Here is a 25,511-nt window from a genome sequence, read left to right as displayed (position 1 = left end):
CAGTCTTACATTGGTTTGCCTCTTTCCTTCAAAATAGATTCCATCAAAATCAACAATGACCTTTCCAACAGTAAGCCGATCTCTATTGGAGTTCCACAAGGATCCGCATTCTCACCCCCTCTCTTCAACTTCTACCTGGAACCTCTCACCGAAATTCTGAAACAATCTGACATTTAATATCATATGTACATGGATGATACCCAACTGTATATGAAAATCTCCTCCCTGAACGACATAACTACCCTAAACATGTTCTTTTGGAAACTCAGCAGTGGTTAGCTCACAAACCACCTTATGTTAAATACACTCATAACAGAATTCCAACTGATTGCCTCCATAACCACACTGCACACATTCAGGACTGGCTCAAAAAACTAACAGCCCTCAATTGCACCCCTCATGTTGTGAGCTCCGCTAGATCACTCAGCTTAATCCTGGACAATTGCATGAATATGCAAGATCACATCAGTGCAACAACAAGAGGAGCCAATCACCAACTATGCACACTAAGGAAGATCAAACCTTTCCTGCCACCTACTGACCTGAAACAAGCTGCCAATCCCTAGTTATCTCCCGTTTAGATTACGGAATTGCTACTAAATGCTGAACTGGCCCCTTTAAGGACCACTCTGAATTCTGCTGCCAGACTCATCACCGGCTCAAGAAAGCATGACCACATCACACCAGACCTACTCCATCTCAACTAGCTCCCCATCGATTCAAGGATCAGGTGTAAAATAGCCTGCCTAACGCACAAAGCGCACCATCAGAACACACCCACTTACCTGGCAAATAAACTTGAGTTATCGGGTGGGACTCGAGAACTAAGAAGTTCACACACTTTACTGCTGAAACCACCAAAGTTCAAAAAGAAGAAAATCTACAGCCCTGCCTTCTCAGGGCTTGCTCCGAGAATTTGCAATGCCCTCCCACCAGAAATTAGAATGAACCCCTCGACCTATGTATTTAAAAAAGAATTCAAAGGTTTGCTCCGGAATAGTTACCTGTGACATTATTCCCTTAACCTCACAACTAATAGGCATTGAACTACAACCCTGTATTCCCTGTCCACTATGCAATCTTCATCTTGTTAACTGTTTACATGTCTTTGTCTCCATTGTTTCTTCTACTGCAGAAGTTTAGCTATCTATTTTGTCCTAATGTACCAGCCCACCAGCTGGCTTCGCTGTACAGCGCTCTGATACCCAGCCGGGTCTTGTTCGCACTCTATAAAACTCTTCAAATAAATAAGTGATGTACATGTGTGTAATGTGAATATTCTGCTATTTGAGGGTTATGTACCCTTCTCTTAAAGTCTTAACGTCCTGTCCGATGTGACTACTAGAGAAATGACCATCCGATAAGCTTTCAACCTATATGGGTTAGTCCCTTAATAGGGTTATCAATCTCCAGATGTTCCCAGAGCTCTGCATGCTCTCCTTTGAGTTCAGGGGTAACCCCCTTCCCGCCCTCCAATTGCACACTGATGAACTTATTGTCTTCCAGGGTGGCTCAGAGTCTTTTTTGTTTCTTGCTCTGGTTTGAACCTTCCATGCTCCAAAATGCCACTGTATTTAGCTGGGTTCATTAGAGATAAGAACCCTTTCCAATTATCATTGGATGCAGGGGAACCTGATGAGAGCAGAGGGGTCCATGAGTCCTCATCTTAGTATTATTGGTATTTATATACATTTGTTTTCTTTTTTTCAGCCTTTGGAGAAGAAGGTCTCTGTTGACTTCCTGAAGAGCATTGAAGAGAGCTACAAGAATTCTTTCCTGCCCCAGATCAGGTAAGCAGATTCCACCCTTTCTGCCTTGGCGAACAGAGTCCACAGACTTGGTTGCACAGATTTTCTGTCCATGCCCCTTCATATAACTCAAAAATCTCTTAAGTTGAATAACCGGAGTCCATGGCTTTTTGCCCAAAGTTAGTGCACAGAATCCAGTTTCTGCCCTGGCCTAGAGAATACATTTCATTTCTACCTGCCATAAAGGCATGTGACAATAAACCTGTCTATACCCATCTACCCCACGTCGATTGAGGGTACCCGCACTTCTGATGGTCAATACAGTATCCCACCTCTACAAGTTTGTGTCGAGTGCGAAGGTGTAAGTATGGGTGACAGGGCTAAAGTCCTAGAAAGTGAGATAGCAGGATTGTTTGTACCGTCCGTGACCTTCATGGATCTTGGAATAAGGTTCTTGTACATATTATTGGAGCCTAAAACCAACTTGCAATGTTTGACACATTCTTACTGTCTATGCTAAATCTTCATTACCCAGCATCATACCTTTCTCTGAAGCCTTTGTACGTATAAAGAGAGTATTGGACAAAATCTTCACCTTCATAGTGAGTACTGTGTGGTAGTAATAGTATTTGCATTTGTATAGCAGTTCATATACCATTATGGGAGGCCGAAGTGCAGTATTGGTCAGACAGCATGCTGCACAGTCGTTGTTTGGAAATGTATTGTACTTGCTATGTGTCTCTGTGGGAAGCATTCTGGTGTGGTGCAGAGTTGACCAGAGTGGTGCCTTTATAGTGGCTTTGGCTGCTGCGCTGATGTTTGTGATGGGCAAGGATAAATGAGGTACAAGACACATTCAGAATATATTTGCTGGTTGCTTTAAGTTATGCAGCAGTTTGGGGGGGGGTGGCCTACTAATGTGACCGACAGGAAGTGAGCTTCTGGCCAGCCAGCTTAAAGATCCTGATTAATCCGGACTATATACCCACCTCATTAACTCCTTGAACGGCCATGCACCAGCAATAACCGTAGATACACACAATGCCTGCCTTATGCCTGAATAAGACCTGCGGCGGTTGTTGCGCTTGGGGCCTAGTCGAGGCCTAGGCAGTGCCTCCTGGCAGCCCACCCCGTACCATCACCAGTGGCTGCTCAGGACTGGCGAAGAAGAGTGGCGCCTGAGCCCATCAACCCTGAGCACTCGACGACAGTGCGTGGCGAGAATGCTCCGGTGGAGACAGCAGGCCGAGTCTTTGATGGATCGGCAAGCCATGTGATGTCCCCTGTGCGTCTGAGGGAAAATGCGTGTCACCCCGCTGCGCTCTGAGAGCCAGCCGGCAGCTGAGCCCATTCACCTTCGGCAGCCCACCACGTAACATCACCTACGGCTGCTTGGGACTGGCACTGCAGTAGCTGCTGCACGGTGGCGCTGTGCTCATGACTAGCTGAGCTCGTCATGATCACGCCCGTTTTTCAGAACGCTCAGCACAGCGGGGGAATTAGCCCTGCGTGTGAGCGCCGTGCATGTCATGACGAGCTCAGCTAGTCATGAGCACAGCGCCACGTGCGCTTTACAAATACACGTGTTATGCTGTTATGTGTGGCCAGCCGAGTTGCTGGCCAATGGAGTGTTAGCCAGTCCCGGTTGGACAGGCTGGGATGCTGTGCATGTTGTGGCACATGCAATGGGTGGGCATAGATAGTCAGACGGTTTTATTATGCTTGTCTGTAGGTGGAGGGGGGGGTTTAGTTTGTATTGTTTATTTGTGTAGACACAGCAGTTAGGAGCAGAGATGGCTTGGCGGGGAGAGGAGGCTTACACCAGAAATCACGGAGGGTGACGAGGGGGTGACATCAGAATCCTGACTCGAAACTACTGGGGATTAGGAACCTACATTAAGAGGTACAAGGTACTAGTCTTCTTAAAACAGCATACAATCAATATAGCTAGCATGCAAGAAACCCACTTAGATGACATAGGTGCCACATGACTGGCTAAAAAATGGCAGGGGCAGGTATTTCACTTCTCCTTTTATATATGCCAGGGGTACTCTAATCCGTGTGGCCCCAGGAGTACCGTTTTACATGGAGACCGATGTGAGAGTGCAGTATGTCTTATTACAGGGGACCCTGGATGGACAGAAATTAACCATACTGAACATTTATGCCCTAAATACAGTTGACCCTGCCTTATTCCAGACCATGCAGGACCTGATAATGCAGGATGTTGGGTCGCCCCTGATATGGCTAGGTGACTTCAAGTATGCCCTAGACCACAATTTAGACAAGACGCCACCCAGAGCAGGCACTAAACCACTTATGACCGTAGCACTCAATGGGGTAATGCAAAACATAGGCTTAGAGGATGTCTGGCGGATGAGCCACCCCACCAAAAGGAAACACGTGCCATTCCACTACGCATAACACCTTCAGCAGCTTAGATAGGATACTTGTGGCTGGATTCCCGCGAACAAAAGAGATCGGGGAACACGCGTAGCACGCTTCCTTTCAGATCACTCCGAAGTTAGTTGCGCTTTATACTGGGGAGGCTCAGCCTGATGTGAAAGGTCTTGGAGGATGCTGGTGGACATCCTAGCGGGTCCAGTTGGGCGGGAGGTGCTATCACAGACACTGGAAAACTACATGGAGGCTAACTGGGGCTCCATTACCCACGTAATGGGAGGTCTTTAAAGCAGTTCTGAGGGGAACCTCCCTTGAACTAACCTGCAGAATACGTTGATAGATGCAGGTGGAATTAAGCGGGGAGGAAACAGTGCTGGTATCAAGACAAGTAGGGGGCCAGATCCACCTTGAGACACGCAGGAGAGAACAGATTGTGCGTAGGGGCCGATTAGACAAATACACACTAAAACAATATAGACAGAGGTTACATAGAGAGGCCGATAATTTGGGTAGGCTAGTCGCCTGGTTCCAGTGTAGGGAGCAAACACCATCACGTACGACAGAGCAGCTGCCCCCTTAGGGCACCAGGGCCACCTCCAGAACGGGCATAATGGGAGCGTTCTGGGACCACTTACAGCAAGTGTACACCGCATACCCAGACATAGACTCAAACCCATACACGCCTTTCTTGGAGAGCCTAGACATCCCCAGCTGTCAAGACCTCGGCCATCTCCATACAACTTGAGGAGCTCAGGTCAGCATTGAGTATTCTCCAACAGGCGGTTCTTGAAGACGATCAAACCGGGACTCCTGGGGGTCTTCCTTGAGGTGCGTGACTACAGGATACTGCCACCGATCATGAGTGAGGGAAAGATATGTATGTTTCTCAAATTTGTAGGTGACCGGACTGACCCCTCAGCATACAGGCCAATCACAATGATTAACTCCGACATGAAGGTCCAAATTACTTGCTAATCGACTGACAGCCCACATGACACATCTAGTACATGAAGACCAGTGCGGGTTCATCCCGGGCCGAAATACCGTAATGAATCTCCACCATTTAGCCCATATCCTCCATGCAATTGAGCATCGAGATGAGGCAATGGCGTTAGTCTCTTTTGGCCTAGAAAAAGCCTTTGTCACAGTGGACTGGGGTTACTTACCCGAGGTGCTGAAAGTGATGGGTGTTGGTCCTCAGTTTCGTGGGAGGGTCCGGCTGCTGTATATGGAGCCCAGTGTCAGAGTGCACATGGGACGAAATCTACGCCTCAACATAGACAGGGTGCTGGAAACACTATAGATGTTGTTCACCTTTTGCTAATCACTGCCCCTCTGTTTGATGGGAAGGCTACCACAGCAATGTCTGTATGTCCTGCAGAACTTGCTGTGCCCCCTCTCGTAGAGGGTGTTCAGGCAGCTAGACTCAATCCTCATCTCCCTACTCTGGGTAGGCAGGCGTATTAGAGGGGTTGCCTGGGCCACACTGACCAGACTGTGTGAAGAGGTTGGGTTGGAGGTGCCATGACTGGACCTGTATTGCTGTGCTGTACACCTACAACACGTGGCCAGATGGCTAGACATGAGAGGCATTTGGGAAGAGCGGCATTTGCTAGCATGGATGGTAGAGTCAGGCCGACTGCCAGAATTAATCCAAGCCTATCTTAAGTTTTTTGAGTGATCAAACCATGGCCATTTTTAGCCCAAACCTAGTCTACAGTACGTGGGGTAAACTTAGGTGCAGAATAAGTCCAGACTTACTGGGTGGTCTGCGGGTGAAACCCATAGGCAGATGTATCTCAACCTAGTAATTTTGACTATGGGGTAAACCAAGAAGCCTCTATTACTCACAAAACAATACATGGAGTAGGCCCACATTTAATCAAGAATAAAATCACCACATACATATAACAAAGAAACCTCCGCTCCAGATTGGCACTCCGCCTCAAAACTCCAGATTACGAGAAAAAAACAAGGGTGCTACATTTTTCTCTGTTCAAGCAGCCAAACTATGGAGTTCATTACCCCCAAACATAAGATCCACGGATAACTATTTTATCTTCAGACCACTGCTCAAGAGTTGGCTCTTTCCTACATGACCACCATACTTCAAACACAAATGTATAGCATATGCTTGTGTACATTAACATCTTTTCTAGACACTTCCTTCCTCCATCTCTCCTTTGACTCATCCCAGACCTCATTTTACTACAATGATCTTCCAAATAACACTTTTTACACTCTTCCCTTCTCCTTCCCTCATTTTTTCTATTCAGTCCAACTAACAGACTCACATGCCCACCTCTCCAGTTAAGAACTTATATTTCTCTATACTAATCCACCACTTAACCCACTTTGGTTTCCGGAGAATCGTGCTACTCACAGAAAAGAGTTTATACATCTCGTTAGGGTTAGTAAGTGCTATATAAAATCCAATTACAATCACAATATCTTTACTGTTTTAGCTTGTAATACATAAGTCATGAATCCTGATAGTCACTTTTTGAATTTTTGAAATGAAATGTGATTGGATGGATTTGGTCCAAAGAGTTAATTTTTTTCTGATTCACAAATTTCAAGCTGTACAAGAAAAAATACACACACAATTCCAGAGCCATATGGGGCAACCCTAAATGAGACTGACCCGCGGGCATTGTCAGAGATACCCAGATGCATGAAAAAATTAACACATTCCAGAGGAAAAAAGTGCCTAAAATATCGACTAGTCACAACTTAATGAGCGGTCATTTCAGATGCTGAATTAGACTGCTGTTTTGTGCCTGATTTGCAAGTTTCAGACAGTAATTTTATGAAGAAAAAAAACCAGCAAAGTGAAACACAAAATAAGTGGCTTTGCTTGGAAGGCTCGTGATAGAGTGCATGGCGGCATTCAGCCAAAGACATGAGACCAGAGGACAGGCGTTGTGCCAAACCTCCGCTCCGTACGTCTGAAGGTTGAACGCAGCGAGGGTTGGGTGCTGGTTCTGTTCCTGGGCCAGATCCAATGTTCAGCCTCTGGTGTGCATGTCCAAAGACCATGTGCAGTGAAGGTTGGGCAGCTACGACTGGTTGGGCATGGGGTCTGCAGCCATTTCTTGCTGTGCACTGCCAAAGGCTGTGCTCGGTTGGGGATGTGCAGCTACAGAGGGATGGATGCAGGGCCTAGCCCTGACTCCTGACCATAATTCTTGGAAACCCCACACGGTTCAGATACACAAAGGCAGTTAATAGGAGAACAACACGACAGAAGTTTGTTTTGGTGTTTTTCTTTTTTTTCCGACTACAAGTTGTTGCAAATCCTGATTACAAGTAAGTGAATAGGTAGAAGTGTAGCAACTAAGAATAGAAACAACAGTTTTATCCTCTTTTGTAGATGCCTTGGTATCTCAATCTCAAAGTTGTAAGTCTGCAAAAGAGATGCTTCTCTTCATTATGCATTAGTGCTTCATTTACATTCATTTACATTTTTTGGGCAATCTGTCTGAAATCCTTCTGCATTAGGACTGATTTACATCAAAGCTCATGGGCTTTTTGTATGCAGTCATTTTGTATAGACCTGCATTAGACATTACTACACACTTGATGTGTTCTCTTTATTAGAGGTGCATTGGGTAGTCTGATGTCTTGAAGAGTGACTACTCTTTGTACATTTGTGCACCATTAGAAATGTTCACATGATTGGTGAGGGCTCTTTGTGCATTACTGTACCATTAAGCACTCACATGGCACTTGTGTAAAGGGTGTATTATAGCATGAGGAGTTGGATCATAATTCCACTGCATGAAACAGTTGTTTGGCTGTTAGCGCGAGTCGCTGAAGTTCCTAGTCTTCATTACCATTTTCCTTGGCTTTCATGGTGTTACATGCATATTACTCTGCAGTGTCATATAAAGTGTGTGGTGGTGGTCTGTAAGATGTCTCTGCACGTTACTCAACAAGGCTGCTCAAACTGTTTGATATTTGTCATTGAGTTGGTCCCTACATCATACAGAATAGGTTACTGGTAATTGTGTTCTCCACTGATAATGATGTTTCCATGCAAACTAAAACTAAAGTTTAATGTTTTTGGGAGGCACATAGATTGCCACCATTAGGTCTTTGTGAGGATGCTTCTTTCAACATTCTGGTATCCTTTGGTGTGAGGTATCTGCATGATGAGATGCACATTACATACCAGCACTGTGGTAGATTTCTTATGTATGCATGAGGCATTAATATGGCTCATATTAAGGCTACAGTTGGCACTTTTGTAATTAGTGGTCGGCCTCTAAATCACAAAATTTTATTTAACAATCCCGTGGCCATTAGTGTGTGGTCGCCACATATGCAAGTGTTCTGTTTTACCTTGTTATGGTCTTGCGTGTATGACCACTGAGAAGCAGGCCTATATTAAACAGCCTTATGGTATTTGGGTTACCGTTTCTTTGCATATTTCATAAGTAGAACTATATAAGACCATCTCATGTTGTTGGTGTGAGATCTGTGCATTTTATATTGTATTCTGCTTAAAACCCCCTTGTTGGCTCATGATAAAGTCTGCATGGTAAATTGTAGCCTGGCATTAGAGTGGGGTGAGTCTTTAGCTCATTACATATTAGGGATGAATTAAACAGTTTCTTGCTGGTTGTCTTCTGATTTGCATATATCAAGCTTCCATTTGATGATCTCTGTGCTTCTTGGAGCTGCTTTGCAGTCTCCTCAGCTTTTGTGCAAGATTCCAGTTCTTCCATCTGGCTTTATACACACAGGTTTCCACTGAGGTCTGAGCTGTCAGTGCAGAGCTTTTGTTCACTAGTGAAGGGTGGCATGCCCGGAGTATGCCCCCTTCCGATTCCCCCCTAGGTAGAAAGCTGTTAATTTTCCAGAGTTCTTACATTCCTTGACTCTGTCAAGTGTGTTCATTCAACGCGGTTAGCTGGGCTCTGGCTGGTCCTGCTGTGATTTCAACTTTTCCCCTTTCGCTGCACAGTCCGTTAAGTTAGTGAAGGTTCGCAGCCTGTCACATTGATCACGCAATGTGCCTGCACTCTTGCAATGATACTGTTTGGTTTTAATAAGTACGCTGCCGCCAGTCCTGGCTGTCATACCCTATCTTCGGCTCTCATTTCCGCCCTCCTTTGTTCCCATTGTTGCTTACCAGTCATTGTGTGCTGAGCTTACCCAGGAAGGAGGTTAAATTCTGGTTCTCTCTTCCCTGGGGCCTGTGAATGTCATCTTGCGGATCGCAGGTCAGGGAGTGTTCTCCTTTGCCTGGTTGCATGAATGCATTTGTACATCACAGACAAGCTTCACTGCAGGTTAACTAATGTGGACTTTTAAACCTTAACCGTATAGGTGTCAGTGTATCTCATTTAGTGCTCTTCAGTTATGTTTTCGGTAAACCCACACACCTAACACAGGCTGTTGGTTTTTTGTTTTGCTTGAAATTGCAAATATGAATATTGGTTGGTTCAATTCTCTGTCAGTTGTATGCCTACATAAAGTCCTCTTTACTAAGATATCCAGCAACAACGAGAACCTGAAGATAAAAGTTGTTAAAGATTGACGCCTATTTCCACACTGGTACATTTGGCAGCTATTACAAAAAAGTCAATATGCTTAAATTATTAGGATTGCTAGATTTCTCAGATTAGAGCCTTCATTGAAGAACGTAACCGAATCCTTTCAACAATTGTACTTTCAGCACCACAACAATCATATGTACAACCAGTACCTGACCGAAATTCGAGTCATTGCTTGTGTATACAAAGGTCAATACAAAACATTGATTTTACATAGACATGCAAATCTCTAGTTTTCTTAAAAGGTCAAAATATCTGAAGTAAAGGATATTGTCTCCACGTTACTAGTTTTCTTCACACTAGTGACAGGTCTTTTTCCTAGTGTAATGTTATATAGCTTTTCTTTCAGATTGAGTTCAGTCCAGTGGACCAGAAAGTTCTGTAGTTTGAATCCAGACATTTTTGTTTTTAATTTTATCCAACAGGTCTGGACCTAAGCCCTTCAGAACATACAATTCAACTGTAGTTTAAATCCAGATAATGTTTTTAAATTCTATCCAACCGGTCTGGACCGAAGTCCTTCAGAACCTACTATTTAACTTTTTGTATTTCAGTGTTTTAGGTTGAAGCTGTCCAATATGTGTTTTGCAGGAACACTCCCGCTTCGGCTGGGATATGCAATCATGGTGTCAAAAATTGAAATTGTTAATATATTTAAGAAATTATTTGACATACCATTTCAAAGAAAAATATTCTTTAAGGGGGAAGGGTATGTCTAATAAGTAAATTCCAGATGATTTTGTGTAAGGACAAATTGTTATGTTATGTTATGTTATGTTAAAATGGCTTTTGTAGAGCGCACGGCTACTCAAAAAGAGTGTCCCGGCGCTTTTAATTAACGAAGGCTGCAGTAAACTAACATAACACATTAAAAAAGAGAGAATCACAGATAGAAAGAAAACAACACACACAGGGGGCCTACTGGGAGAATAACCACGTTTTAAGGTCCTTCCTGAAGGCTAATAAACGAGTGGCTCCCCGAAGTGACAGGGGCAGAGAGTTCCACAGTTGGGGCGCCAGTAATCCAAAGGAGCGACCTCCCAGGCGTGCTCGCTTCACTCGTGGAACGGTCGCCAGAAATAAGGATTCTGATCTCAGAGAGCGAGCCGGTTGGTAGAAGGTGACTCTCCTTTGGAGGTACTTAGCCCCCGTTGCATGGAGGGCCTTGTATGTCAGAGACAGAGCCTTAAAAGCGATTCGCTTACGGATTGGGAGCCAGTGCAAAGTCCGGAGCAAGCCCGCAGCACTGGCACGTCTGTTCAATCCGTAGATTGCTCGTGCCGCAGCGTTCTGCACAACTTGCAGCCGCTGTAACAGGTACTCTGGCAGGCCCAGGTATAGAACGTTAGAATAATCCAACCTGGAGCCTATCAGGGCCTGCACAGTCAGCTTCCTGTGCTCCTCCGATAGTAGGGGAAGAAACCTCCGTAGCATCCTAAGGAGGCCGAAACACATACCCGACACCCCGAGAATCTGGGCCTTCATTGTTAGCCCCGTGTCCATCTTAACACCCAAGTTCTTAGCCAGTTGGGATGAACACGTAGGGGGGGACATATTAATAGGCCACCAGGCCTGCCAATCTGGTTCCATATCGCACCCAAAGAAGAGTACCTCAGACTTATCGGGATTGCACTTGAGGCTGTGTAGATGGAACCATTGAAACACAGCCCCAAGGCAATCCCGGATACTCTCCCCCTCAGTCTCCTCCTCTCTTACACGAGAAGAGGAGCTGGGTATCGTCGGCATAAGATACGATCCGGGCCCCAAACGACTCCGCCAATGCCGCCAAAGGGGTCTTATTTCCTAAATGATCATCCACTGTATCTTTAAGTTCATGCAAAGATACAGGAATGTACATTAATTATAGTTCATCCAATGGAGAAATGTTTCACCTGATTATCAAAAATCACCAATGTCAAAATAATATGTAATAGACCAACGGACTATTTTTTAATCATGACGCAAATAGAATGAAACGTAATTTATATATACATATATATTACTACCTGAAAAAAATTGTATTGTTTTGAGCATTGGAATTTTGAATAATTAGATCCCTGTTTCTAAATTGAACAAAATAGTTTAAAACTCAAAGAAAATATATAATAAACTATGGTTTTTGTGATAGAATCTCATTTCGAAAAGTAAGTATATAGAGCTATTCCACTTATGCTGAGTAAACAGGTTTAGATGCTGACTTCATTAATACTTTGATCTAAGTTCTTATAATGACAATTCGCTCTCGCAAAGGTCATATACTTGTACATTTTATTGTTATTCTACTGACCGATTAGGGCACGGTCATAGGGGTGTGAGCTTGTGCGAACCAGAGGAATCACTAGTATTGGAGGAAACGCATAGTAAAGCAGAAACCTCTTCTTCAACTGAAATGCTTCGACCATGTCTCCCTGCAAAAAATGTTGGAGGGCACGAAAGAAGATGTAACCTTTTCGGGGAAACTGACAGGCATCTGTAAAACTCCATATCATTATAAAACCCATAGCGCAGATGACATAGCAAAGTAAAGGGTGGCGCTAAAAGGTAACCACAAAAGCTGTCTCTCAGCTAGAGCATCCTTTTTCTCTGAAAAAAAGCAATGCAGCCCAAAATGCAAACCGGTCCAAAAACACTCTTTCAAGCTGTTAAAACACTTTCTGACCCTGCAGACACAGCCCCTGTCATCCCTCTCTCATAATCCCAGTGTGATGAATTATCCACTTTTTTCTTGAAAAATGTTGCAGACATTGATGCCACTTTTTCCCTACATCAGACTACAACTCTGCAGACACCCTTCTCTATTTTAGAGCAGAACTCTCAGCAGGGTCATTGTGCCAGGACCTGCTCATTTCAGCTCCTGGACCCCCGACTTTCAAATCCCTCCTCACTTCCATTAAGTCAGGTTCACAGCATACCCTTCTGCTGTGTTTAGTAGTCTTGAGCCTTTCTCGATGGATTTACTTACACAGCTTCTAAATGCCTCACTTTTGGAAGGTATTTTTCCCAATGGCATGGAAACATGCAATAGTCATGCCCTTACTTAAAAACCCAATCTAGACCCCTTCACATAGTCCAACTGTAGACCAATATCCCTCTTTCCTACCCTGTCCAAAGCCCTAAAAAAGCAAATGAACAAACAACTCACGATGTATGCCGAACAAAATGGCCTGGTCCACCCCCCACAATTGGGCTTACGAGCCAACCATAGTAGAGAGTCAACGCTACCAGCAGTAACTGAAAACATAGTTGCCAAGGTTTTAAGATTGCCATGTGTGACATTTTCATAATTTCAGTGTAATTTTGAGTGACATTTCAACTTCTATGAGTGACATTTGCTTGTGAGCAAAAATCGAGCAATGACGATGAGGGTAACACAAATATCAGAAATTACACCCCTTTGAGCAAGGAGAAACTCTGTTAACTGCTGCAAAGCTTAAGGATAATTGTTAGACGGCTTTCATTTATCAGACTTGCCAAAGTTGCAGAAAATAGATAAAGAGTTCTGGAAAACGTGTATAATTTAATTATAATCAGTTGAGTGCCTCGCAGACTCCCTCGTTTGCCGCTGGTGTTCCGTCGGCAGCTAAAATAAAGCTGGAGTCTTCCACCTCAGACTGGACTATTGACATGTATAGCAGTGACTGTGACCGCCGCACATTTTGAGGTGGCACAGACCTTTTCAAATCGTAATTTATCTGTCTAAAAAATAGAAATTGCTTCAAGCCTGCCTAGCTGTGACCTAAATGAGTGCCTCCCACTCACAGCTTTCCAATGCAGTCATCCCCCGCTGCTGGCCCTGGGACAGTCCCTCTCCAACACCTAGGCCTGGCCTGATAGCTCGACCCTCCCACAATAGTACGTTCCTACTTATGGGGCTGAGTCACCCAACTGTGCACCTTGACTGTCCCAGTCCTGCCGGACACACACAGATCAGGACACCAAGGCCTTGGAGTAGAGCGGAACTGGAGTTAGTCTGGTCAGTGCGCCGCCTGCCCCAGCTGGGACCGTGCACAGCTTCTTGTGCTTCTCTCGAGGCCTCACGCTCTGCAAACTTCGGTCCTAGTTTGCATTCTCACCATGAGCCACATTGCATGTTCCCGCCCTGCAAGCGCGTTTACATAAATCACGCATCCAGTCCTAGCTGCATGATTTGCACAACGTGAGAGCGGTTAATTCACCACCTTTCCGCCTATGATACCTTGGGTTAGGATCTTTTACATGATACTCCTTTCCCTTTCTAGACTTGACCGGCTGGCTCAAGATCATGCAGAGGAATCCCCTCCTGATTTCCATGCGAGTAATTTCTTGCTCACTTGCCCAGCACTTGTGCAGTTTTCACGCACAGTGCACATACGTATTGCACACGCAGCCCTCTGAAACACCTTTTTATCCATTGCAGACTGTCCACCCCCTCCCCTCCAGTCTTGATAAAGACCCGACGCGACCACCAACTGGGGAGCAACAGGGTCGAAACGTCGACGCCCACAAATTGGTTCAGAAAACTCCAGGATCCTTGAAATAAATGCTAGGTGTCCTTGGATGTGAAATATGTTCTGACCAGCATTACCCCTGTACATAATTGTTTATATGAATTTTGTATCTCACTGTACATTGCTTCACGCACTGAGCACTTGTCACTAATTGTCACATAATTCTCACTTGTGTTCGACAGTCTTTTATAAAATACCCAATATCATTGTTGAATGAATTAATTCCAATGTAATGTGTTTGAATCAAAATATAAATACAATGCAAATCACCCGTTGGTTTTAAGAAATTGATTATTAGTTTTGTTTGAAGATTCATTACTTCACTTTAAATGTGTTTCAGAGAGCTTTCATACGTATGTCTTGCATTTGATTAGCGTTTACAAAGCAATTTGTCTTACCCAACAGAACCACTCTTGTATTTAATCATAATCACCCAGGTTCTGAGGGACACAGGGTAACCCCTTTTCTTTAAACTACACCATTGCAGGTGCTGACCTGCGAGGGTTTTTCTTTGATTTTTCCTTTATGAAGTTGCTGTAATTCGTAATGGCAGATTTAAACTAAACATGTCAGACAAGGAAACCCTCTCATATAGCGAGGACTATATCGCTAGATTAATACAAGAACAGGGGGCTTCCAATTTTCTACTCGGCTCTGACCCCCCTTCAGTAGATGCTACGCTGAATGAAAAGTTACTCAAAATAGAAAGATTAGAAATGAAGTTAATCCGATCTCGGCTTCATCGCCATGTTCTGACGAAATACCTTTCATCCAACATAATACCTAAAGGCCTACAAGTCAGGAACGAACCGGGAATCTTTATTGATGTACCCAAATTCCGTGAAGGCTTTAGCTTCGTGGCGAATAACTGCTCCAGGCATTGGATGGTGCTAGGGGTTGAGACCGCCATAGAGTATGTAAAGAGGCTCACACAAGAAATAGCCGACCTAAAGAAAGAAATACTAGAAGACGGTGCACTAGCTAATGCAAAAGAAGCCCTGGAAAGGGCAGAAAAAACACTCGCTGAATTCAACACAGTGACCTTGAATACGAAGCTGGACAAGCTTGCCAAAGATATTAGCAACTACGACAAGAAATATACTTACCCTTACCTTGCAGACGAATACTATCAACAAGACCAACAAGGTTTCTTCACCAACAGAGGGAGACAGGGTCCAAGACGCTTTACCACCTTTTCCGATTCTTCTGTTGGCAGTGGCTTGGAGTCTGAGCAAGAAGGACCGTCAACCAGTAGGCAACCTCCTCAAGCTCCACAACAACAACATTTTTTAGATCAAGGCTACCGCCAGCCCAACCAAGGTGGGAGTGCCGAACAAGGTTGGGCTCCACGCAGACAATGGAACAGAGGAAGAGGGGCACCGAGAGGGAATGCGAGAGTGAGGTTCTACCAGCCGGAGGGGCACGGCGAGATTTCCACACGCAAACAGACCTACAGATGGTAGCCAAAGACTCCGCAAGAACTGAGGTAGTCTCCGTGGCAGTAACAGAAGGATATACCCTACCAACAGTAGAAGCTGGCAGGAACCACCTGGTTACCACAGTCCCCCTTGAGACCAATCTGGAGCTTCAGTCACCTGCTCTTAATCTCAACATCTCACAGATATCAGACGGGAACCACCTGGCTACCACAGTCCCCATTGAGACCAATCTGGAACCTGGGTTACCTGCTTTTGATTACAACACCTCACCGATACCAGACCCCATCATCAATCTCTCGAATCATGAAATGACTACAGCTGAAAGAAACATCTTGAGCAAAGGACTTTCTTTTGTCCCAACAAGTAGACCAGACGCCTTCACTACAAAATTGGAATTACAAAAATTATTTCGGAAGATAAGACTTAAATACCACTATGGCAGAACTTAATACAGACCAAGGACAACAGCAACGCCATTCAAACCCACCTCTACATTCACGCCCGGATCCTACTGCATAAGCCAACGCATCCTGGCCTTTGAACAGATAGTAATGCAAGAGGTGATGACCGGCCTGAATGAAAGACAATATATCAAATATAATGTCTCAAAGGAAGAGAATATGGCACTCAAAGAACTAAGCTTAAACAGGTCCATCGTTGTGAAGGCTGCAGACAAAGGGGGAGCGGTGGTGCTACAGAACAGGAGTGACTATATCTCCGAAATCCAAAATCAACTAGGTGCCAGGGACAGCTATCAACCAACGCCCAGAGACCCTATGTTAAACATCAAGACACTGATTGAAATACTGGCAGTAGACGGGGTTTGCCAAGGCTTTCTCAGTCCTCCAGAAAAAGAATTCTTATTGAAGAAGGAACTGCGCATCCCTACCATCTATACGCTGCCCAAAGTGCACAAGAGCTTGGTCAACCCACCCGGAAGACCGATCATATCGGGATGCGGCTCAGTCCTGGAACCTGTGAATCAATTCATAGATCACTTTCTCCAGCCTATGGTGTCGGAAACTAAATCATACGTTCGGGACTCAATGCACATAATCCAATTATTAGAGAACCAAGCATACGACAAAACAACTCCGTATATGGTTACACTTGATGCCGCCTCACTCTATACTTCGATACATCAGGATTCACGCCATCCGCATTATCCAAGGAATGCTTGACAAACGCCCAGCACCACACTGGATACCCACAAATTTCATAGTTAACCTCTTAGAGATTGCCATGAAGAAAAACTACTTCATCTTTCAACAACAATTTTATTTTCAGTGCAAGTGAGTAGCCATGGGCGCCACCTATGCACCGAGCTTGGCTAATCTATACATGGACAACTATGAGGAAAAGCATCTATATACAGAGGAAAACCCATACATTAACTCTATCTCAATATGGAAAAGATATATTGACGATGTCATTATGATCTGGTCGGGAACAGAATCTGACCTCAAAAGCTTCTTTGAATGGCTGAACAAAAGGTGTAATGATATTCAATTTACCATCAACTATGATCGATCAAGCATTGCGTTCCTGGATCTCAACTTCCAAGTAGAAGATGGATTAATCTACTGCGATCTCTACAGGAAACCTACAGAGAGAAATACATTACTCAAATATGACTCTCACCATCCTCGTAATCTTAGCGATAACCTGCCCTTTGGCCAATATTTGCGGATGAGACGCAACTGTACCAGAAGGGATGACTTTTTTTAAAGAGAGTGAGACATTGACCAAACGACTACGAGAACGTGGGTATCCACTGAGCCTACTTAAGCGTGCGAAGAAAAGGGCCTGGTATTGCCCCAGGGAGGAACTGCTTGTCCCGAGAGAAAAAAAGCAAGTCACAAATAAGATGGTATGTGTCACGACTTTCCACTCTAAGAGCAATATGACAAAAAAGATTGTGAAGAAATACTGGAACTTGGTGGCTTCCGAACTCAAGATGGAGGAAAGCCCGCTCTTTGCATTCAAAAGAGGACGTAATGTGAAGGACAGTGTGGTAAAAGCTTTCCTGGAGCCAACTAGACCACCCAACCTTAGAGACCATCTAGGTCTGCCGCCTGTGTTGGGTCACTTCAAATGCAGTGCACGCAAAGTCTGCCCACTGAGCATTGAGGGTCCGGCCTTGATCCATGAGAACAGATCGTATAACTTGCCCTCACTCACGAACTGTAACACCATGAACGTAATATATGTGATTTTGTGTCCTTGCAACAAACAGTATATGGGACAAACTACGCATAAGTAAAGATGAGAATACTGCAGCATATGAGCAAAATCCGCTGCAAAGTACATGGAGCTCCTCTAGTTGACCATTTCATAAACTGTGATCACGCTCCAGAAAGCATCCGGTGGAGAGTGGTGGAGAAAATCAATACTAACCCCAGGGGAGGCTCCTTGTCTGCTGCACTGAACAGAAAAGAGTGCAAATGGATACATATGTTGAACTCTGTGGAAGCAGGCCTTAACGAACATGAGGAGATATCTAAACAGATGGGCCTCCTGTGAGAACCTTTTTCCTCCAATTACTGTCCATCGCTTAGCTCAGTTGCCCTACTATCAGAGCACTAGTATTACCATACAAGGGCAACACGCGCTACTTGTGCAACTTCCCTAAATGATTCATGAATTTAGTGTACAGACTCATGATACAGGACTCTTGAGCATACTGTAAATACCATGTATATGTCCATTATAAATGTCTTCCATTTTGTGTTAAACGTATGTGGCTGTGTACAATTTAACTGTTTATATCTGGTGTGATCATGTTAGTAACTGTCATCCTTCAACTAATAATTGCGGAACTCATTCGTGGTATATGGATATGTAATCCTTTCATGTTTACAAGTGTCCCCGCACGCTTTTGCGTAGTTCATACAGATACTCCTCTCACACGCCCACTAGTCAAGAGGCCAGTCTGCCCCTCTACTCACGTCATCACGCAGGCGTGTAATATCATCAAGACAGCCCCGGCGTTGCCCAGCAACGGACGTTTCAGCCGTGCACGCTATCGTTAGCAAGCAGTAGTTTCCAGAGAGCATAGACCTCGTTCGACTTCCGCGTTTACAGGGTAAGAGCACCCCTTTCTGCTTAAACCGCTTCTACCAACGCGCTCCCCTTTTCACGTGTCACTATTTGATGAGTTTGGTGCCCCCAGCCCACACTATAACGTGACCGAGTTTCCTTCACTTTAGACCATGGACCACGCTTAATCGCGTAGGCACCTTCACGAGCAGTCCACTCAGCCCCTAGATTAACACAGCCTTGGAATTTTTTGAACTTGGCTAATCCTCTGCCCATAGTCATCGGTGCCTTAGTAATTCACTCGGCAATACTTACGCGCGTTAAGAGTGACCCTCTTTGTAGGTTTTGACCAGATTGCACTCTGTTCTGAAATATACAAAGGGCTGGTAATTAGCCCTTGTCATCGCATGATCACGCTCTGCAAACTTCGGTCCCAGTTTGCATTCTCACCATGAGCCACATTGCATGTTCCCGCCCTGCAAGCGCGTTTACATAAATCACGCATCCAGTCCTAGCTGCATGATTTGCACAACGTGAGAGCGGTTAATTCACCACCTTTCCGCCTATGATACCTTGGGTTAGGATCTTTTACATGATACTCCTTTCCCCTTCTAGACTTGACCGGCTGGCTCAAGATCAGGCAGAGGAATCCCCTCCTGATTTCCATGCGAGTAATTTCTTGCTCACTTGCCCAGCACTTGTGCAGTTTTCACGCACAGTGCACATACGTATTGCACACGCAGCCCTCTGAAACACCTTTTTATCCATTGCAGACTGTCCACCCCCTCCCCTCCAGTCTTGATAAAGACCCGACGCGACCACCAACTGGGGCGCAACAGGGTCGAAACGTCGACGCCCACAAATTGGTTCAGAAAACTCCAGGATCCTTGAAATAAATGCTAGGTGTCCTTGGATGTGAAATATGTTCTGACCAGCATTACCCCTGTACATAATTGTTTATATGAATTTTGTATCTCACTGTACATTGCTTCACGCACTGAGCACTTGTCACTAATTGTCACATAATTCTCACTTGTGTTCGACAGTCTTTTATAAAATACCCAATATCATTGTTGAATGAATTAATTCCAATGTAATGTGTTTGAATCTAAATATAAATACAATGCAAATCACCCGTTGGTTTTAAGAAATTGATTATTAGTTTTGTTTGAAGATTCATTACTTCACTTTAAATGTGTTTCAGAGAGCTTTCATACGTATGTCTTGCATTTGATTAGCGTTTACAAAGCAATTTGTCTTACCCAACAGAACCACTCTTGTATTTAATCTTCTCTCGAGGCCGTCATGTGTGGAGAGGAACAGCGAGCCCTAGTACAAGGGGGAAAGACTACTGTGGCTGCTTCCAATGCAGACAGCAACTCTGCCTCACTAGGGAGCCAGTGATCTGGACGATTGTATTAACTTAGCTGGGGAAGAAATGGTGCATCACCAGGAGCCCCGGAACCAGAGCAGCAGTGTCACTAAACTTTAAGTGGCTCATCTGCAAATTACATGGAGGGTCCTCCTCGACTCCTCCACCCCTCCTCCCGAGCCAGTTGGGAGTTCCCAGGCCAGGGGCCTGCCGCCTGTGTACAGTGCCAGAGGGGTCCCCTAGAACTTGTGGAGGAAGAAAAGTGCTGGTACCTTAAAGGGGTGTGTCGCAGATCTTTGAGCTGCCATATAGTCACAGGGTGCTTAGGAGTTGTAAATTCCTACAAACAAAAATCGATCGATTCTCCGATAACAGTGCTGCACTGCTGTCAGTCTTATACCAGAACATATAGGCGCAGCGCAGAGCAAGCTCAACTACGGTTTCCGCTGTGCTAGCTGCAAACGTGGCCCTGCCTGGGATCTAGTTAGACTGTGTTGATTGCCCAAATTAAACTCTGGCTGAGACTCCGTCTCCATGAGGATGACGTCAGTAATTTTGCAGCGTCTCGCGGTAATTGAAACAATGTAGCCATCCCTGGCCACTAAAGCGAGATGCCTGTGCCTTCCCCCCAAGCATGCCACAGCGGAACACACGCTGCCTTCTAATACCAAATAGTCAGTGGTACTTAAGCAGTGCTCTGGCTGCTTGAAAGCAGTGAAGGCGCTATAATGTGTGAAAATGCATTTCAGTGCGGTGACGCGGACCACCACACTGAAATGCGTTAGTCTAACGCATGATGCGTGATACTTGGCAGGGCTGTGAATATCTAAGGCACAACTAGACAGCAGTGGCACCGCTGCTTTGATTCTGTTGGACTTCAGTGCAGCGTTTGACACGGTTAACCACAGTGAACCACAACACTCTACTCCAAAGGTTAGAGGCCGTTGGGGTGTAGGCCACAGCTCAGTCCTGGCTTAGCTGGCGGAGATAAAGTGGAAGACTATTTAAAGACAAAGATGAACATTTAATGTGTCTGAATATTTGCCATAAATGCATTTTTTAATAAACTACACATGTAAATGTTCTTCTACAATACAACAAGCTTCAACTCAGTTGTTATTGTTATAGGCAAACTCTGAACTACAAGGAGCCTAAGGGGGAACGAAACAGGGGTTTAAACAGGCCGCCCCCCCACTCACTACATCATAAACATTCAATGGCCTGCCCCTATATACTATGGGGTCAGGGACCCCTAGTTGTTAATATGTTACTCAAATAGACAGAGGGTATCCTACAGCCTTCTATCTGTGTGTGCTAATTACAGTCACTGTTTTGGAAAGTAAAAACTTTAAAACAAACTATGTGTATGCATGAGACCCATGTGTTAACCTCACACCTCACTGCACCTTTCTCCTAGTAGGGACTACAGTCATTTGAAACACATCTGTAAGGTTGGAGTCTTTGTATTACCCCATACGGCTAACACTGTTTTGTTTTTAAGGGAATGTGTGCTAAGAGTTTACTCTTTTGGTGTGTTGGGGGTACATGTCCTTTGATGGGCGTACCACATTCATTTGAAACACATCTGCAAGGTTGGAGACTTTGTATTACCCCATAAGGCTAGTACTGTTTTGTTAATAAGGGAATGTGTGCTAAGAGTTTACCCTTTTTTTTTGGTGTGTTGGGGGTACATGTCCTTTGATGGGCGTACCAACAAAACTACTTCCAGCCATCCTGCTATCTGACTTTTCTGGACCTCTATTAAAGTGTTTAAGATGTTGTCCGAGAATCCCCTGATTTTCGGGCATGAACACATTAATGTACATCATGGAGGCTTCACTCCCACAACCTCTATAACTGGTATTTTAATACTTTGAATTGCTCATGTGTTCTCTCATTAGTCAGGTGCCACCTATATAGATATATATATAAATATTTGTGCAGTGTTTCACTGCCTTGTGCCTGTAGGGCAGAGTTAGCACTTAAAAAAAGATCTCCTGATGCTGCTCCTCATCTAACTGGCTGCCTAACTCTCTTCCAAGCGAACTGAAACTAATCGTTTTGACCGGTTGTGCTTCCCAAGAGCTCCAAGTTCTGGAGAAGGTATGGGTGTATTCTTCTTGATAACAGATACACTCGTCTATGGTTGTGAGGTTTCTGTTAGCACCAGACTGCACCCTAGGCTATAGCACCCAGTATCTGACCTGCACATTTCAAAAGGTACTTGTTTTCTGGCAGCCCCACACTCTTGCTTCAGATCTTCACACTCCTTCAGCCCACCTATATATTAGGAGACATGTTTTGCAAAGCGTCTTGCTTCCTACTGTGCTTGAAAGACTTCCCTGTGTCACCTGGTTGTAAAATTAGAATTTCCCCAGAGTAGTGGGGAAGGGTAAGGAATATGTAATCACAGTGTGCTCCTTTCCAAAACATTGCAAGACCTCGATAATCTTTTAGAGAACCAACAAAATATTTACCTGCCAGAATGCAGCCCAACATGTCCCATCCTTTTTCGATGTCCAGTATCATTCATTCTGCCTTCACCCAGAGTTTGGTTGCTTGGTAATAGTTTGTAATGTTTGATGGCATGTGTGGCTGCAGATACACATGCTTAGCAAAAGTCTGCCATCTAGTGTTAAGCTCGTAAGTGTGCACATAGTTTTTCTTTGACAAAGTCTTTCCTGTCACAAGGTATAGTGACTCTCCTCTTGCTTCTAGTGCGCATGGTCATCCACTGCATTGTAAGATTGGTTTTTCTGCCGTCTGGTTCGGTCGTGTGCTCCTCTGCTCCAGTCAACACAGTCATTAGGATACTTCTTATTATCGTCGGTATTGTTTTCAATAGCAATTCTGTCGCTGTTTCTAGAAATATGAGATTAATGTCTAATTCATCAATTCAGTCGTACCGTTCTGGGCTTTTGCCCTTTGGGGCAGAAATTCGCTTCCACATTCTTTCTGACAAAACGACCGAAGGGTGATGGAACGGATACCTTTTCAATTTTGTCCTTCCTTCTACGAAACAATTCTGCACACAGATTTACACAAGGTATGTAATTCCTGTTTATCTCTTGATCATGAAGAAGAAACTTGTGACGCCTGCAGATCGTTCCGATCAAAAAAAACTTTACAAGATCAGAAAGGTAGACTACAGATGTCTTGTCGCATCATGGAAGAGAGGCAGGATATTTTCGGTGGAGGAACCGGATACCTGAAATGGAGGCACATCTGTCGGGTGCAGATGAAGGCAGCTTCTCTCAAGACCAGAGCTGCGACTCTGATACAGAGCATGATCACATCACACCAGGGCAACAAACTGTGAGTAATTTGCCCCGTCTGCCGCCACCCAAACAGCCACCACCCTAAAAGTCTGCTGTTAGGCCACCATTTCCTCCGGGCCCTGGTCAGCACCGACTGGTTGATTCTGGAACGTCTAGCCTCTGCTCCGAAAAAAAAGCCTAAAGCTTAAGTCCTCTATCCAAAGCACTCCACATCGGAATCGATCCCACTTTCCGCACCTAAACACTCTAAAGCAGACACTACCACACCTTCAGAATTGAAATCTTTGGATCTGAAAAAATGCCCACACCAAAAAATATGTCTTGAGAACCGAACCACACAGCACCGAAATTTGCTGGGGATAAATTGGAGTCGGAACCAAAAAATCAAACCATTGCGCATTCTCCAGAGACTGTACAGCCAGTACTTGAGAAAAAGCAGCTGGATTCTCTGCAAGAACACTTAATGATTCACCCTGACAACATACCCCTTCAGGAACATATACAACCAGCGAAAAGACATCTTACTTTTCAAGACACAATTGATATTCCTATTGTTGCAAAAAAGAAGAGAGGACAAAGCTTCACATTAGCCCTCCTCCAATTCCAGATGTAGAAAATCATCACCACAGCAGTCACCAATTCATGCTCCTATTGTTCACCAGATGGTACACTTCATTCTTTTATAGGGGATGGAGGGATGCTCACCAGCATTCATTACCACCACAAGATGACTCGGAGGCATTTGACACAGACCCACCAGATAATACTGATCCTGATCTTTATCCATCCAAACCTTCCCCTCTTGATGACATCACCACTTACCACGACCTTACAAGTAGGGCGGCTAACTTTCATAAGGTAACATTACACACTGGAAGAAGACTTTCTATTTGAAACTTTTTCATCTACTCAGTGTACCACACAGTATCTTCCCATGCTTAAAGGAATGCTCAGACATATCACATGTATGTTTAATGACCCAGTTAGATCTAGGAATATTAATCCTAGGGTTGATAAAACAAAATACAAATCCTCGTTAGCAGACCCTGCATATATTGAGTCAACTCACATCGGGCTCTTTAGTAGAGACTACTGCTCGTAAACTGGCAACTCTCAAGCAACTAGTGAAGCCCCCTACCAGACAGAGAGCAAACGTATAGACACAGCTGGAAAAAAGGTAACCGCACAATCATCCAACCATTGAAGGATTGCCATCTCAATCAGTCTTTTGTCACGCTATGCTAGGGTACACTGGGACGAAATGGAAGAAATTCTACAATACCTCCCAGACGAACATAAAAAAAGGGCATACAAAATGGCATCAAAGGGAAACCTTATCTCCAATACAATTATAAGATGTGCCCTTGATGCCGCTGACACAGCTGCTAGGGGTATAAATACCAGCCTTATACTAAGACGGCATGCCTGGCTAAGGGTATCTGGTTTTAAACCAGAAGTTCAACAAAATGTTCTAGCCCTTCCCTTCGATGGAGAGCATCCTTTTGGGCCACAGGTGGATACTCTCCTAGAAACAATAAAGAAAGACAACAACGAATCTGCAAAAGCAATGGAAGCCCTTCAGTCACAAACGCAACAAGGTTCCTTTCTTCTCTTCCCCTATCATAGAGGATTTAAAAAAGCATCCACTGAAACATCCACCTCTTATAATAAAACACAAAATCAAGCATCCTCCCCTAGAGGATACTTTAGGGGATCCTAAAGAGGAAACAATAATAGAGGTAAAGGAGGTTGTTAGCAAACCCTACACTACAACCAAGACTTGACTCTCTCTCCACCCCCCCCCCCCCCCCGGAAGTGTTGAAGTGAGTATGGAGCTTACTTCAACACCACCAAACATTCCACCTCACACCCACAGATTATCAACATACCATCAAAAGCTACTAAAAGAGGAAGTTCAAACTCTACTGAACAAAGGCCTAACGGCTAAGGTGCTCGACCTCGGACCTGGGGATCTGGGTTCGAGCCTCGGTAGCAACGCCAAAAACCTCCTGTGATTCTGGGCAAATCACTTAATCTCCCCGTGCCTAAAAAATGAAAGTGTGTCCTCATGTAACGTAACTGGTGCTATGTAAAGCGCTCTGATACCTGATTCGGTTCGGGTCTAGTTCGCCCTATATAAAACTCTGCAAAAAAAAAGGAGCAATAGAGCTAGTGTCATTACAA

General features: G+C 44.5%; 1 protein-coding gene across 1 annotated transcript in view; it reads left to right on the top strand.

Annotated features, from left to right (window-relative positions):
• NDUFA10 (NADH:ubiquinone oxidoreductase subunit A10) overlaps positions 1-25,511 on the top strand; it is a 171,775-nt gene that overhangs the window by 68,178 nt on the left and 78,086 nt on the right. Inside the window, exon 6 of the mRNA XM_078681409.1 lies at positions 1,711-1,790. Coding sequence (XP_078537535.1) covers positions 1,711-1,790 — 80 coding nt within the window. The remainder of the gene's footprint in view (positions 1-1,710; positions 1,791-25,511) is intronic.

This window comes from Lissotriton helveticus, chromosome 3_1, assembly GCF_964261635.1.
Source record: "Lissotriton helveticus chromosome 3_1, aLisHel1.1, whole genome shotgun sequence".
NCBI lineage: Eukaryota > Metazoa > Chordata > Amphibia > Caudata > Salamandridae > Lissotriton > Lissotriton helveticus.
The sequence above is the reverse complement of the archived record's forward strand: the minus strand, read 5'-3'. Positions and strand labels throughout refer to the sequence as shown.